Source organism: Monodelphis domestica, chromosome 1, assembly GCF_027887165.1.
Source record: "Monodelphis domestica isolate mMonDom1 chromosome 1, mMonDom1.pri, whole genome shotgun sequence".
Taxonomy (NCBI): domain Eukaryota; kingdom Metazoa; phylum Chordata; class Mammalia; order Didelphimorphia; family Didelphidae; genus Monodelphis; species Monodelphis domestica.
The window spans coordinates 54,717,441-54,733,477 of record NC_077227.1 but is presented as its reverse complement, the minus strand read 5'-3'; the positions used below and the strand labels follow the sequence as shown (position 1 = coordinate 54,733,477).

The following is a 16,037-nucleotide window of genomic DNA, read 5'->3' as shown; positions in this document are numbered from 1 at the left end:
CTTTCTAATTCCTGCTGCTGCGATGTGTTGGAGATATATAGAAATGCTGATGACTTATGTGGGTTTATTTTGTATCCTGCAACTTTGCTAAAGTTGTTGATTATTTCCACTAACTTTTTAGTTTATTCTCTAGGATTCTTTAAGTAGACCATCATATTATCCACAAAGAGTGATAGCTTGGTCTCCTCATTGCCAATTTTAATACCTTCAATTTCTTTTTCTTCTCTAATTGCTATGGCTAGTGTTTCTAATACAATGTCAAATAATAGAGGTGATAATGGGCATCCTTGTTTCACTCCTGATCTTATTGGGTATACATCTAGTTTATCCCCATTGCAGATGATGTTGACTGATGGCTTTAGATAGATACTGTTTACTATTTTTAGGAAAGACCCTTCTCTTCCTATGCTTTCTAGTGTTTTCAATAGGAATGGGTGTTGTATTTTATCAAAGGCTTTTTCTGCATCTATTGAGATAATCATGTGATTTTTGTTGGTTTGCATGTTGATATGGTCAATTATGTGGATGGTTTTCCTAATATTGAACCATCCTTGCATTCCTGGTATAAATCCAACCTGATCATAGTGAATAACCCTCCTGATCACTTGCTGGAGTCTTTTTGCTAGTGTCCTATTTAAGATTTTTGCATCTATGTTCATTAGGGAGCTTAGTCTATAGTTTTCTTTCTCTGTTTTTGACCTGCCTGGCTTTGGAATCAGTACCATATTTGTGTCATAAAAGGAATTTGGTAGAACTCCCTCTTTGCTTATTATGTCAAATAATTTGTATAGTATTGGGATTAGCTGTTCTTTGAATGTTTGATAGAATTCATTTGTGAATCCATCAGGCCCTGGGGATTTTTTCTTAGGCAATTCTTTGATGGCCTGTTCGATTCCTTTTTCTGATATGGGATTATTTAAGAATTTTATTTCTTCTTCTGTTAGTGTAGGCAATTTATATTTTTGTAAATATTCATCCATATTGCATAGATTGGCATATTTATTGCCATATAATTGGGCAAAATATTTTTTAATGATTGTCTTAATTTCCTCTTCATTGGAGGTGAGGTCCCCCTTTTCATCTATGATACTGTTAATTTGCTTTTCTTCTTTCTTTTTTTTAATTAGATTGACCAGTACTTTGTCTTTTTTGTTTGTTTTTTCAAAATACCAGCGTCTAGAATTATTTATTAGTTCAGTAGTTTTCGTTTGGGGGTTGTTAATTTGTTCGCTTTCAGGTTTTTTGATTTACATGTCCAATTCATTGATATTGAACATAAAGAAGAAAACTATGGGCTAGGGACATGAACAGGCAATTTTCAGCCAAAGAAATCAATACTATTAATAAGCACATGAAAAAGTGCTCTACATCTCTTATAATCAGAGAGATGCAAATCAAAACAACTCTGGGGTATCACCTCACACCTAGCAGATTGGCTAACATGACTGCTATGGAAAGTAATGAATGCTGGAGGGGATGCGGCAAAGTAGGGACATTAATGCATTGCTGGTGGAGTTGTGAATTGATCCAACCATTCTGGAGGGCAATTTGGAACTATGCCCAAAGGGCAATAAAAGACTGTCTGTCCTTTGATCCAGCCATAGCACTGCTGGGTTTGTACCCCAAAGAGATAATAAGGAGAAAGACATGTATAAGAATATTCATAGCTGAGCTCTTTGTAGTGGCAAAAAGTTGAAAAATGAGGGGATGCCCTTCAATTGGGGAATGGCTGACCAAATTGTGGTATATGTTGGTGATGGAATACTATTGTGCTAAAAGGAATAATAAAGTGGAGGAATTCCATGGAGTCTGGAACAACCTCCAGGAAGTGATGCAGAGCGAAAGGAGCAGAACCAGGAAAACATTGTACACAGAGACTGATACACTATGGTACAATCGAAGGTAATGGACTTCTCCATTAGGGTCAATGCAATGTTCCTGAACGATCTGCAGGGATCTAAAAAACACTATTCACAAGCAGAGGATAAACTGTGGGAGTAAAAACACCGATGAAAAGCAACTGCTTGACTACAGGGGTGGAGGGGATATGACTGAGGAGAGACTCTAAATGAACACTAATGCAAATCCCAACAACACGGAAATGGGTTCGAATCAAGAACACATGTGATACCCAGTGGAATCACGCATAGGCTATGGGAGAGGTGGGGAGGGGGGGAGGAAAAGAAAATGATCTTTGTTTCCAATGAATAATGTTTGGAAATGACCAAATAAAATAATATTTAAAAAAATAATATTTCTTCTACATATATATAAAATAAAGTTTATTGGAAAGGTAGACAATGTTCCTATAAGTAACCCAACCATGTGGTGCCTAGCCTGCATGTCTCTTCCTCATTCCCCTCACTTGCCTGCTCTCTCTCTTCTTTCTTAATTCTACCCCATTCTCTTGTGGTTCCCCCCCATTCCTCTGAGGTTCTCCTGATTCTGCCCCAAACCTTAACTTTTTTTTGATGTACAGAATGTACACCCACGCAAACCTGGGGTAACTATGGTATGTCAGGAATGTTTGATAGACTGGTAAAGTTACTCAGGAGGGGGAGGGGATGAGCTTCCTTGACACAATATGTATTGTTCAAAACATACTTCCATTATCAGTCATTGTTGTAAGAGAATAAATACTCTTATAACACCAAAACATAAAAACCTAAATAAGCTCATGTGAATAATAGTATATTTTGATCTACATCTGGCTTCAACATCTTTCTCTGACTGTGGATTGCATTCTTTCTCATAAGTCCTTCAGATTTTTCCTGAATCTTTGTGTGTATGTATATATATATATATGCTATGATTCTTAAATTGTTTCTTTGCATCTTGTCATATAGGTCAATCACTTTGATTTGTATAGAAACCCTATATCTTTTGAAAAAGATTCTTCTCCCCCCAATATGTGTAAAAACAATTTTTAACATTCATTTAAAAATTTTTTTGAATTCCAAATTCTCTGCCTCCTCATACTCCTTCAGTCCTTCTTACTCTTCCCCACTCTGAGACAAGAAGCAATCTAATATGAATTTTACATGTGCAATCATGTAAAACGTTTTTCCATATTAGTCATTTTGTGGCAGAGATCTAAAAAGACAGAAGAAGAATGTGAAATATATTATGTTTTGGTCTTTATTCAGATACCATCAGTTCTTTCTCAAAGAGCAAATGGTATTTTTCATCATGAGTCTCTTATATTGTCTTAGGTCATTGTATGGCTGAAAAATAAATAGGTCATCCTCAGTTGTTCATCAAAAAATATTGCTGGTCACTATGTATAATGTCCTTTTGGTTCTGCTCACTTTATTTTGCATTAGTTCATGTAAGTCAAGATTTTTCCAAAACCACCTTCCTTATCATTTCTTATAGTACAGTAAAATTCCATCATAATCACTATACCATGACTTGTTCAACTATTCCCCAAGTAATGAACAACCCTTCAATTTCCCAGTATTTGCTACTACAAAAAGAGCTTCAATAGATATTTTTGTTAATTTTTTTGTTATCTTTTTGTTAATCTCTTTGGGATACAGACCTATGCACAGTTTTAGAACCTTTTGGGCATAGTTCCAAATTGCATTCCAGAATGATTGGATCAAATCACAACTCTACCAATATTGTATTAGTGTCCCAATTTCCCCCACGTTCCCTCCATCACTTCTCATTTTCCTTTTCTGCCATATTAGCCAATCTGATAGGTTTGAGAAAGTACCCCAGAGTTGTTTTAATTTGCATTTCTCTAGTCAAAAGTGATTTAGAGCATTTTTTTTCATATGACTATAGATGGTTTTGATTTTTTTATCTGAAAACTGCCTGTTCGTATCTTTTGACAATTTATCAATTGGACAATGACTTTTATTCTTATAAATTTGATTTAATTAACTATATATTTGCGAAATTAAAATCTTCATCAGAGTTACTTGTAAAATTTTCCCCGAGTTCCCTACTTTCATTTTAATTTTGGTTGTATAAAACCTTTTTATTTTTAATTTGATATAATCAAAATTATCTATTTTACTTCCTGTAATGCTCTCAATCTCTTGTTTGGTAATAAATTTTTCCCTTATCCATAGATGTGACTTACATTCTTTTCTTTTCTTTTTAAATAACCCTTGCCTTCTGACTTAGAATCAACACTGTGTAGTGGTCCTAATGCAGAAGAGTGGTTAGGGCTAGACAGTGGGTATTAAGTGACTTGCCCAGGGACACACAGCTAGGAAGTGTCTAAGATCACATTTGAACTTACAGCCTACTGTCTATGGGCCTGGCTCTTAATCCCCTTAACCACCTAGTTGCCCTCTGACATATTCTTTTAATATTGCCTTTTGTTTCTCTTCTGCCAGATTTTTCTTCATTTTATTATATTTGTATTCCAAATTTATTATATCTCTTTGATTTCTTTGCAAACACTCTTCACTGGGGATTTGATGATTTCTAATCTGCTAACTGAAGTTTTTATTTCTATGTTGAGAATGTGTAGAGCCTCTGTAAAGAAATTCAGTTTGTGGGTCTCTGGAGTGTGGAGGTAGAGTGCTGAGTGGTTTTTCCTAATGAGTACACAAAGAACCAGGCATGCCTGCCTCTATTTAATAATTTAATATATTAATTACCAATTCACTGGTGTTGTCTATGATGAGAAACTAATGAAAACTAAGTGACTAGCATTTTACAATGTTAATTTATAATAGTCTTTATGTATAAGTTTATTACAGTGTTACTTTATAAGGACTTTAACTTGTAATCTTTTTGCCCTGTATATTAGTTGTAAATGCTCTAATGTCTTCAAGAAACTTGCCTTTTAATGGTGATGACTAGAAAGTGGTATAGAAGCTTGATTCTAATAATAATTCTAATATAAGCTATTATATGTATATATATAAAATTTACTACATGTTACACACTGTGCTATGTGTTTTATAATTAATATCTCATTTGATCCTCAACAACCCTGGGAGGTAAGAGCGATTATCATCCTCCTTTTACAGATGTGGAAACTGAGGCAGAGAGAAATTAAGTGACTTCTCAAGGGTCACACAGTAAATGTCATAGACTAGATTTGAACTCAGGTTTTCCTAACTCCAGACTCAGTGTTCTGTCTACTGCTCCTCCTAGCTTTCCAGGAGGACTTTAGGAAGCAGGCAGGATTTGAACTATTTTGAAAGATTAGTAGAATTTGGATGGGTGGTTATTGATGGGGAAAAATTCAAATTGAATGCTATCATATGAGGGAAAATCTTTAAGATGAGGCACTGTGAGTAAATTGATTTAGTTAGGGCAGATTATGACTGAAATAAGGATGGAATGACAACGACCAAATTGTGGAAGATGATAAAATGAGGAAAATTATGTCTTCCTGCTCCATAGTAGAGAATAAATGTGTGTTGAATTAAAATTGAATTGATTGCTTCCGATACCTACCTTAGCTCTTGGGTCTATTGTGAGGAAAAACCTTTGTAAACTTCACAATACAATGTACATGAGATTTTGTAAGCCAAAAGAGGTACTTTAATCCTGTGAAGAGAGCCCATTGAAGGGCTTGAGTGGGGAAATAATACAATCAAATCTGTGTATTAAGGATATTAATTTGAAAACCCAGTAATTTTTTAAAGAATCCTTACCTTCCAGCTTGGAATCATTGCTAAGTATTGGTTCCAAGTCAGAAGAGCTCTAAGGGCTTGACAATTGGGGTTAAGTGACTTAAACAGCTAGTAAGTTTTTGAATTTAGATTTGAACCCAGGACTCCCCCACCCCACCCCATCCCATTCTCTAGGCCTGGCTTTTAATCCACTGAGCTATTTAGTCACCCCCATTTGGTAGCACTGTAGAGGAAATATTGGAGGAGAGTCCATAGATGAAGAGACTATTGTAGAATCTCAGAAGGTTATAAAGTCCATACTCTTGTTTCATACAGAAATCTTACAGCATCATTTATAGTTGGCTATTTAGTTCTTGCTTTAGTCTTTCCAAGGAGCTCACAACTGTCCAAGGTATCTCATTGGGGGGGGGGGGGATAGTTCTAATTGTTTGAAAGACCTTATAGTTTATTGAAAAATTATCTCCTTGTAATTCTCATCAATTGATTCTATTTTAGCTTTCTAGAGACATACAGAATATGTCATTGTATGTAATAATTCCTATTGTATTCAGTAGCTTATCTTCATAGTGAAGAACTGTAATTTTTCCTCTCTTCCCTCAAGGCTATTCTCCATGATAGATATCCTCAGTTCTTCAACTGGATTTCATATGAATCTGTCTTGAGTAAACTCTTATGGTTGATTTCCTCTATGTATATACACTAACTTAACAATATCACTTTTAAAATGTGATCTCCAGTGGGCAGCTGGGTAGTTCAGTGGATTGAGAGCCAGGCCCAGAGACAGGAGGTCCTGGGTTCAAATATGACCTTAGACACACCCTAGCTGTGTGACCCTGGGCAAGTCTCTTAACCCCCATTGCCTAGCCCTTACCGCTCTTCTGCCTTGGAACCAATACCCAGTATTGATTCCAAGATGGAAAGTAAGGGTTTAAAAAAAGAAAATAAAATGTGCCCTCCAGAAGTGAATACTATATCCCAGAAATAGTCTAACCAGTCTGTAGAACAGTGGAAATCTTTATCTCCTTTGAGCTAGACACTATATGACATTATGTAATATATTGTACAATTATATTAACTTTTTAACCTATCATGTTGACTATTAGTGACCTTGCAGTCAACTAAAAATTTACTAACTTTTTCACATGTGGATTGATATTGTCATGTCTTTCCCTATCCTATATTTGTGCAAATTAGTTGGTTAGCTTCATTGCAGGACTTTTCATTTAAATATTCCTATTGAGTTTTATCTTTTTTTTAAACCTATTGTTTCAACCTTCCAAGTTTTATTTGGGTCTAGTGTAAGCTATTATATATAACTTTTATATTTCTTTCAAACATAATAAATATACTGTATTGTCTATTACTTTGATGAAATAATTGAAACACTGAGCTTCACAAGACCAAGGACCGAGCCTTTTAAGTTACCTCTGGCGATCTTCCAAGTGACATCAATCCATCAATACAATTAATAGTATATAATTAAGCTTTTTCAGACAATTTTATCTAATTGTATTCTCATCCACGTCATAGTTTTCCACCTGCTCCACAAGTATTTCATGGGAGATTTTGTCAAAAGCCTTGATAAAATTTATATATTATGTATGTAATACAGGATTTCTCTGACAAAGGAAAAAAAGATGAATTTGCCAGACTTGTTACTGAATGCATACTGGCTACAACCCTTTTAAGTCTCCATAGTCAGTTCAATAATCACTGACTTCTCTTTTCAAGGACTAAATAATAAGTTTAGAAATTTATGGTTTGGGATATCTGTCTTTATAACTCTCTTTTTTGAATGTGATTTATGCTCATCTGCCAAAAATAAAGCGGCTAAAATGTTCATAACCTTTAACCCAGAGCTTTCTGCTGTTAGGCATTATATCCCAAAGAGATCACTGACAGAAAGAAAAGCTACACCAAAATATTGATAGTAGCTTTTTTTTTTGTGGTAGCAAAGAACTAGAAATAAAATAGAAACCCATTGGATTGGGAGATGGCTAAAGAAATTGTGGTATATTAATATAATGGAAGATTATATTCTTTTGCTCTATGAAACAATGAATGTGATGGAAAAGGAGAAGTAGGAAAGAATATGTGAACTGAGGCAAAGCAAAGGAAGCAGTCAGGAAAATAATATTCATGATGACAGCTCCAGGGTCTGGCCTTTAGTTTGTGACTGTAAATGGAAGCCATGTAAATGGAAGGAACAACCACACAAAACAATTGAAAATAAATGTTGCAAAATGACAAAGGACAAACTTTCCAAAGAAGAGAGTTAGGAGCAAATAATGCTAATTTTTTTAATGTATTAATAATCTGTTTTGCTGAAACCCTTACCCCCCAATCTTGTTCTTTATCTTTTTTATTTTTAGAAAAAAAAATTTCATTTCAGGGGATGAGTTTTTCTGGGAGGAAGAAAGAAAAGAGGCAAGGGAAATCTAAATGATATTTTAAATATATATAATTTATTAAGCACTTACTATGTGCAAAATACTGTAATAAGTGCTGGGAAAACAATGGAATAGCAAAGCATCCTTACCTTCAAGGAGTTCACATCCTAATGGGAAACACAACAGATATAGGAAATCTTAGTCAGAAAGAAAAGGCCTATTGGCCCCTACAGTAGAGCAGCAAAACATATAGTAATCCACTATCTTTAATACTGTTTCTATTAATGAAACCATATTTATATCTGATTGAACCATTTGACATTGTCAAGGACCTTGGTGACAGGAGCTTTTCTTTTATGGGCTTTCAGAATCTGTTCCCTAGGTAGGGCCTACAGAACCCACAGAGGCAATTGCCAGATTGAATTTCCACAGGGACTGTATTTGGGACTGAGCTAATTGCAGGGTTGGTGGTCTGAGGTGAGTCACTCCTCCTCATGGGGCTCTTAGGATTACCAGTCCATTTATAATTGCTCATCATTTGTGGTGGCAGATTTTCCATTTTTCCACAAAGGTTGCTCTCCTTTATAATAGTTATGGAGGTTAGACTGGAAGCAGGAACATCTTAGGGGACTTTGAGTCCCTTGCTATCTCCTCTGGGGTCCAAGGGAGGTTGGTAGTTTTAACAAATCCTAACATATATTACCTTCTGTTAATCCTTCGAGTTACTTTGGACTTCAACTAAATTGGCTTGACTTCTGATGGTGGTGTGGATGGTAGACCTCTTCTTCCTTCCAATGTGATAGCTATGTGGATCAGTTTAGGGACAGGTCTGATTGTCTAGGGTCATAGGGACCCATTGCTGCTTGAGTTCTTAGATTTACATGCCTGATTTGTATACTATTCCTATGGACTTTTGACACTTTTATGCTCCTGTTTACATTTTTTTGTACAACTCCTTCCTTTTAAAATTTAAGGTCACTTTGGAATTCCTTATGTGGTTTGGCTCATTGAAATACCCCTTCTAATCTCCTGATCAGGGTTAAGTGACCTAAGGTCTAGAAACAACTTTGCTTTTAATAAGTTGTAGGACTTTGCTTCTGGTGTTGAGGAATCTACTATAAATTGAGTGTTAGATTAGATAACTCTTAAGTTTCCTTCTGGTTCTAACATTCTCTGTTAAATAACACAGTAACTGGGAGAAGGGGGATGGATGGTCAAGGGAATGCATATTCTTAGTGATCTACTATTTTAAGAATATAGCTGGGGGCAGCTGGGTAGCCCAGTGGACTGGAGAGCCAGGCCTAGAGATAGGAGGTTCTAGGTTAAAATCTAGCCTCAGACACTTCCTGGTTGTGTGACCCTGGCCAAGTCACTTAACCCTCATTGCCTAGCCCTTACCACTCTTCTGCCTTGGAACCAATATATAGTATTGATTCTAAGGTGGAAGGGAAGGGTTTTTAAAAAAAAGGAATATTTGTAGTATTGACTCCAAGTCAGAAGGTAAGGGTTTAAAAAGAAAAAAGAAAATAGGAATTCTTGTTATATAGGAGGAAAAGAGAATGAAGATAATTTAGTCAGGAAAAGAAACATATGGCATTATAGAAGTTAAGGAGGAATGGGACAGAGGAGAGTGAAAAGGGATAAAGTTGGAAAAATTAATATTGGATTTGGTGATAAGGTGATAATGACCTCAAAGAGATAAATTTCAATGGTATTTCAGTAGTAAAGGAAGCCAGAATAAAAGGGGTTAAAAGAGTGAGTCATTCTGTAAGGAAGCAGAAGCATTGAGTGCTTCTTTTTCCAGGAGCTTGGCAGGGACTGAGATGAGAAAAATAGAAAAGAGCTTGAGGTGGGAGGGTCTAGTATAGAGTGGAGAGAGAGGGCAAGATTTAGAATCTCAGGACCTCAGCTTGAATCCTTGCTCTGCCACCTTCTACCTCTATAACATTGGACAAGTTACTCCATCCCATCTTCAGTTTCCCATGTGTAAGATGAAGAGATTTATTATTTTAGGTGAGTTTTAAGGTACCTTCCCCCATTACATTTGTGAAGATCCTGTAAAGGACTAGAAGACAAATATTTAAAGGTAAATTGATGAGAAAGGGGGGGAGCCTTTAAAGACGTAGGTCCTTCAAAAGGTGTAAAATTAAAATACTTTCAGTACTTAACCAAATTGAATAGACTTAATCATGTATGTTCTAGATCAAACCTGTCATTTCATTCATGCTTTAGGTTGCTGCAAAATTATTTTGAAGTCATTGACAGTCTTCTGATCTGAAACAAAATTCACCATTCCCATTGTAATTATATGAATATTAGATGATGACATTCTCTTCTAACTTTAATTTTCAGAATGACATGGAAATTTAGTTTGTCATATTGTATTTTAGGTGGTAATTTGGACCATCATAAGTAGGTAAGCTATTATCTTAAACTTCTTAGCATCTTTCCAAGTTTTTTTTATATTTGTCATGTTTCCACATTTCCATTTATCTAATTTATTGTAAGGTAAATTACAGTTTATATTGCCCTACTGTATCTTAATTTTTCTAATCTTTTTTGTTTTTGCCGGAATGTCCTCCAGTATTATTTAGTTTAGCATCACCATCTATTACTTTCATGATCTCATATGCATGTTAGTGTGTATGTGTGTGTATATATACATATATGTATACCTCTACATTATATATTTATTTCTATATCTCCTTGCTTCTGAATCATTAATGCATTTGAATCACTAATGTTTCACAAAGTACAGTTGTTTTTTGTCTTGCTGCAGATAAAAAAATTGCTTGTTTTCCCCAAATTATTTGGATTTTGTAGTTAGAAATAGTTTCTTTATTCACAATGTGGAGAGTTGTCTTGCACTAGTAGCTTCTTGTTTCATGAACTACAGCTTTGAGGTATGGAGTTGACAGTTATTCTCTAAATCATTTGTTGCTAAATTTTATTTTCTTCAGTTTTTGTCGTGTTTTGTTTTTAACCTTTAGTTTCTGACCCACCTTGAGAAAGACGAGAACTTTATGGCCTACATGATACTGGTCTGCAGTTGGCCCCCTTTTCCCTCACTTTTTTGCTTAGTCTATATTTCATAGTCAGGCTAAGTTTTAGGAGGCTTTTGAAGTGGATTCTGGAAACTGTACCTGTCTGCCAAGTCATTTGGGCTCTTAGCAAAGAGAAGCCTTAGTACTTGACATTCCTTTGCCACAGTTGTGCTATAGGTATGCAGCTTGACTGGCTGAAGGCTGTTTAGCAGATTTGAATGGGGTGTGTGAGTATTGTGTTAGGGTGTGCCCCTGAGGAAGTGTGGGGAGGAGAGAAATTTTCTGATGTATGCCAGAGATCTAGGCATATTTTTAATGCCTTATTGACCATTAAGAAACATTTGTTGAGTGCCTTTTGTGTTCAAAACTGTGTTTATTGTTATGGAAGATACAGTACAAATTTTAAGACATGATTTCTCAAGGTACTTTTAGTTGGAGAGATGAGATAGACATAAACTAATTGGAGAAGAATAGACTACATAATTAAGTGCTAAATTTTTAAGTACAAATTAGAAATAGTGTGTACCTTCAGAGAAACTAAAATTTGTACCTGTACATCTATGGGCAAATCACTAAATTGTAGGGTCATGGCATCAGAGATTTAAAGCTGGGAGAAAACTTAAAGACTATTACTTTGATTTTTCTCTTTAAATACTCCGGGCAAATAACTGTTCTTTGGCTCATCTGTTGCTGTTTCCTGACATTAATCTTTTTTTTGTTTGTTTTCATACTTTAGTTTCTTTCATGCCTAGAGAAGGTGTAATACAAGAGATGTTTATTTTGTAACCCTACATTCTTTCAGGTGTGTGTGTGTGTGTGTGTGTGTGTGTGAGAGAGAGAGAGAGAGAGAGAGAGAGAGAGAGAGAGAGAGAGAGAGAGAGAGAGAGAGAGAGAGAGAGAGAGAGAGAGAATTTCAGGTTTTTTAAATGAATACTTGAAATTATATCTGACTCCCAGACACAGGTAATTTGGTCAGAATGAAACTTGGAACTTGTATTTATAATTTTATCATGTTTGGACAAGACCTGCCTTGCAGACAGAGATAGTTTTTGGCCAAAATGAAACTTAGCACTTGTATTTGTAATTTTATCATGTTTGGACAAGATGCTTCTATTGGGTAAACTCTGAAGGGAAGGAGAAGATTATGGCTGTCCCTTTTCAGGCAGTATCCTTAGTTTCTAATTTCTTTGCTCCTTCTTTGGCATTTTTGTTAAGCCAAAGGTGAAGTTGAACAGTAGAATCAATTCAGTTCTTTTCAACAAATGTTTATTAAGATTTACCATATTAAAGCACTGTGTTAGATAAGGTTTAGATACCAGGAATCCAAAAGTAAAAGATGATATAATACTCTGTCACCATACGGGGTATTTATGGTCAATAGAAGGGGATAAGACATATTTACAAATATGTATAAAACAAGCATAAGTTCAAAGCAGAAGTCCTGACAGTGAATTATAAGAAATAAATATTGTGATCGTAAAAGAAGCATTGTTCTTGTGTATTCCTTTATTCCTATCCTTATGAAGGTCTTCCTGCATATGAAACATTTTATGTTCTGGATGCATTTTGTCAATTAACAAGACATTTTTTCATCTATTTATTAGTGTGCTGAAAAATGAGTAGCATGTTATCCAGCCAAAACAATGGAGATATATAATGATGAATGTGAAATCATTACTTTGCTGAAGTTATCTTTAGCAAAGTCTTGAAACATTTCTGTTTTCCTATTCCACACTCACCTTATTGGCTGGAGTTAAATTTAAGTCATTTTTTTTCTTTGGATCTCAAGTTGACTTTTTAAACTTCTTCTTTAGGTTGATCTCTTGCCTCTTTTCTTTGAATCAGCTCCTCTCCTTTTAAGCCTGGCTCCAAACTCACCTTCAATATTAAACCTTTCAAAATTTCTCATTTACACATATAAACACACACTCCATGTTGTATCCATCACTAAAGCACTACCGGCAAACACAAGTCAAAAAAATTCCTCATCATATGTTAAGGCTTCAGTGTGAGCCTGGTCTCTCTGTCATCTGAGAATAAACCCCACTCATTTGGAAGGGTTTATCACTAGAAGTTTAGCTATTGGCTTGAGGAATGCTGGCAAAAGCAACTAGCAAAAAAGGTAATCTAAGGCCTGGAGTGTGACTATCTAAGTCAGTTTAGGGGAGGTTCCACACTGATGAAGTCATATCTCATACTTGAAATTATGTATGTCTACTTTTCAAAGACTCATAATTTCATTGGTGTGGGTATTCCCTCCCCCATTGCAGGTTATATCTTTTCATTTTGGGTGATTCTTGTTCAAAGCTGCTAACTATTTGTTTCTTAGAACTGTAAGTGATATAACAGGACTTACAGAAACCACTTTTTGTTCTTCATAATACTATTGTGAATATGGACTAACATACATATTTCTAAGACTTCATACTGGAATTGGGTGTTTCCTTTTCAAGGTTGAGTTAAAAAATAGATGCCTTATCCCTTTCTGAATATGAGCCTTGTCACTTAATGATAAAAGATTTGTGTCCCTAATCTTCCCTGTTCCCCAGGCAGAGAATATAGGAGACTTAGCTTTTGACAAAGTGGGAAGAATATGCCTTTGATATATCTCATAGATGTAATAACTTTGTTCAAGTGGCTTGTCCGTCCCAGCCTCTAGATAAGTTTTCATGTTTAAACACATAATATATGTTTATTACATAGAATGCATTTACTTATGTGTGAGAGAGCTGTCAGAAACTCTCTAAGTTCAAGGTTGGGTGTGTATGCTTCATCAATTTTGCTTGATCTTGAAAAGTTATATATTTGGTTTTGCTGCTTTTAAGTGAATTTTTTCTCTTCTTCCCTCAAATAAATTTTAGAGAAATTTCCCAGGACTCATGTCCCACACCTTTTTTTCCTTCTACTTGTTTGATTGTTTTTTGTTTTTATATCAAGGTTTCAAGTTTGTAGTTAAGAGGTGAGGCAACATTGGTCTTGGCAGAACATAGCAAACCCAGCAATCATTAAGTGATGTAAGCTTTTATTTTTTTTTTCCATTCTAAAGCACTCTGGCAGGGCTGGCTATTCCAGTCACAGAAGAAAAGAAGAGACAAAGCTTTCTGATGTTTTGGATGGGTGACTAGAAGAATTTTTGGCAAAGTGAAAACAAAGCACAATGTGCATCTCCTTCCAGGGTTGTTGTGGAATCTTTTTGCCCTTCTGTTGGAATTGGAATTGTCCTTTTCAAGCCAGTAGATGATGGAACACGCCAGCTATAGCTCCAGAGAGCTTCATTTTATTCCTGTTTGTCTGCCTTTTCCTAGTTGGATTTTTGTCCTCAATCCGGAGGAAAGTGTGTCTTACTGATTCTGGATGTTTCTGGAGTTGAGGATTACAGTTTTTCACAAGTTTTTTGTGGAGTTGCTGCCACTGTAATGAAAGTACTGAAAAGAATAACAGCTTACAGATGAACATGGATCATTACTGTTTGCATCTCTCCTGTTTGGGTGTTAGAATTTTGCTGCTTTTTGGAGTAGTTGAATGACAGTTCTATTATCTGGACGTAGAAGGATACTTTTTTTTTTTTGTGGGCAGTTACTAGCTCAAACTTTGGCTAAAGAAATTGACTACTCTGGACCTCCATTTCTGTTGAGCACTTAAGCAGCAAGAGACTTCAAACAGATACTGGCCTCTCTATGTTTGGAGCTAAGTGAACAATGTCTTGGAAAAGGAGTTACTTTTCTGTAGGACGGGGAAGCGTCCAGGGGATGTTTGCCCCTCGGAGCACAACTTCCATAGCTCCTAGTAAAGGTCTCAGCAATGAGCCTGGACAGAATAGCTGCTTCCTCAATAGTGCCCTGCAGGTAAGGAATCTTGTTTTTGTATTCCCTGTTTTTTTTCCTGGTAAACTCTGATTTCAAATTGATACTGTTATATTTCTATCACCTTATATAAATATAGAACTGTGAGGATTCCTCTTTCTCTCAAAAGCCACAGCCCTTATTTGTTTAATTCACTCTGTGACCCTGGGCAAGTCCCTTCCCCTACCTGGGCCTCTGTTGCCTGATGTAAAATGAGAATAGTAAAATGAGAATAGTAACATTTTCCATGCATGAAGTGGCTATCGGGTAGTGGCCAGAGAATCTCTTAAAGTTTCCTTAAGAGCTTTGGGTTTTTTTTTTGTTTGTTTGTTTTGTTTTGTTTTTAGTTTAGCTCTCTTGACTTAGAAAATAAAAATCTGTCAACATATTATGATGCATTTTTCTTAAATGTAAAGCAGCCTCTGGTTTTCTTCACTTGAAACAGTTCTATAATTGGCAGGTAAAATGACTTTTTTCTTTTAGAAGTAAAAAATATTTCCAGTCAAGTCAAAGGTTTTTTTTTTAAATGAATTGTGACATCTTCATAATATTTATGCTGCTAATATATAGCTTTTACATGTTCAATTCCATCCTTTACTTCTTTGTCCTAGCATTTTTTCCTATGTTGGCTCATAAATAATATCTGGTCAAACGTGCCTGAACAGAGCTGTTAAAAAGTGAATTCTCCAGTGGTGATTATCCACCACCCCCAGATGATTCTTTTTGGGTACTCCTTGCCACCCCCACCTTTCCTGGATCCATGATATGTCAAGATTGCTTTGACTGAGGAGGCCATGAGGTTTTAGGGTCATCTTCCCCCTCCCCAATAGAAACCTAGCAACTGTTTTTCTTTCACCTCATAGTTTTTTCTATTTTTTTTTAAACCCTTACCTTCTGTCTTGGAGTCAGTACTTTGTATTGACTCCAAGGCAGAAGAGTGGTAAGGGCTAAGCAAAGGGGGTTAAGTGACTTGCCCAGGGTCACACAGCTGGGACGTGTCTGAGGCCAGATTTGAATCTAGGACCTCCCGTCTCTAGGCCTGGTTCTCAATCCACTGAGCTACCCAGCTGACCCCAAGTTTTTTCCATTTGTATAAAGTGAAAGGACCTAAAACCTATTCCGTTCACCTTGAAGACTTCTAATGTCTCATATACTCCC

The 16,037-nt window shown here is 35.8% G+C and overlaps 1 protein-coding gene across 18 annotated transcripts in view; it reads left to right on the top strand.

The window, feature by feature from the left end:
* The window catches only part of USP54 (ubiquitin specific peptidase 54), a 169,419-nt gene that overhangs the window by 77,342 nt on the left and 76,040 nt on the right, over positions 1 to 16,037 (top strand). For 13 of the 18 annotated variants that reach the window (XM_056819300.1, XM_007478386.3, XM_016427062.2 and 10 more), the window contains exon 2: positions 14,084 to 14,882. The exons of 1 other annotated variant lie outside the window; for it this stretch is intronic. In XM_056819300.1, the coding sequence (XP_056675278.1) occupies positions 14,736 to 14,882 (147 nt within the window). In that variant the 5' untranslated portion in view covers positions 14,084 to 14,735. Of the gene's footprint in view, positions 1 to 6,110; positions 10,007 to 10,388; positions 10,410 to 14,083; positions 14,883 to 16,037 lie in introns of those variants that run through there. 4 more of the 18 variants (XM_056819274.1, XM_056819318.1, XM_016427051.2 and 1 more) reach the window with 3 other exon arrangements.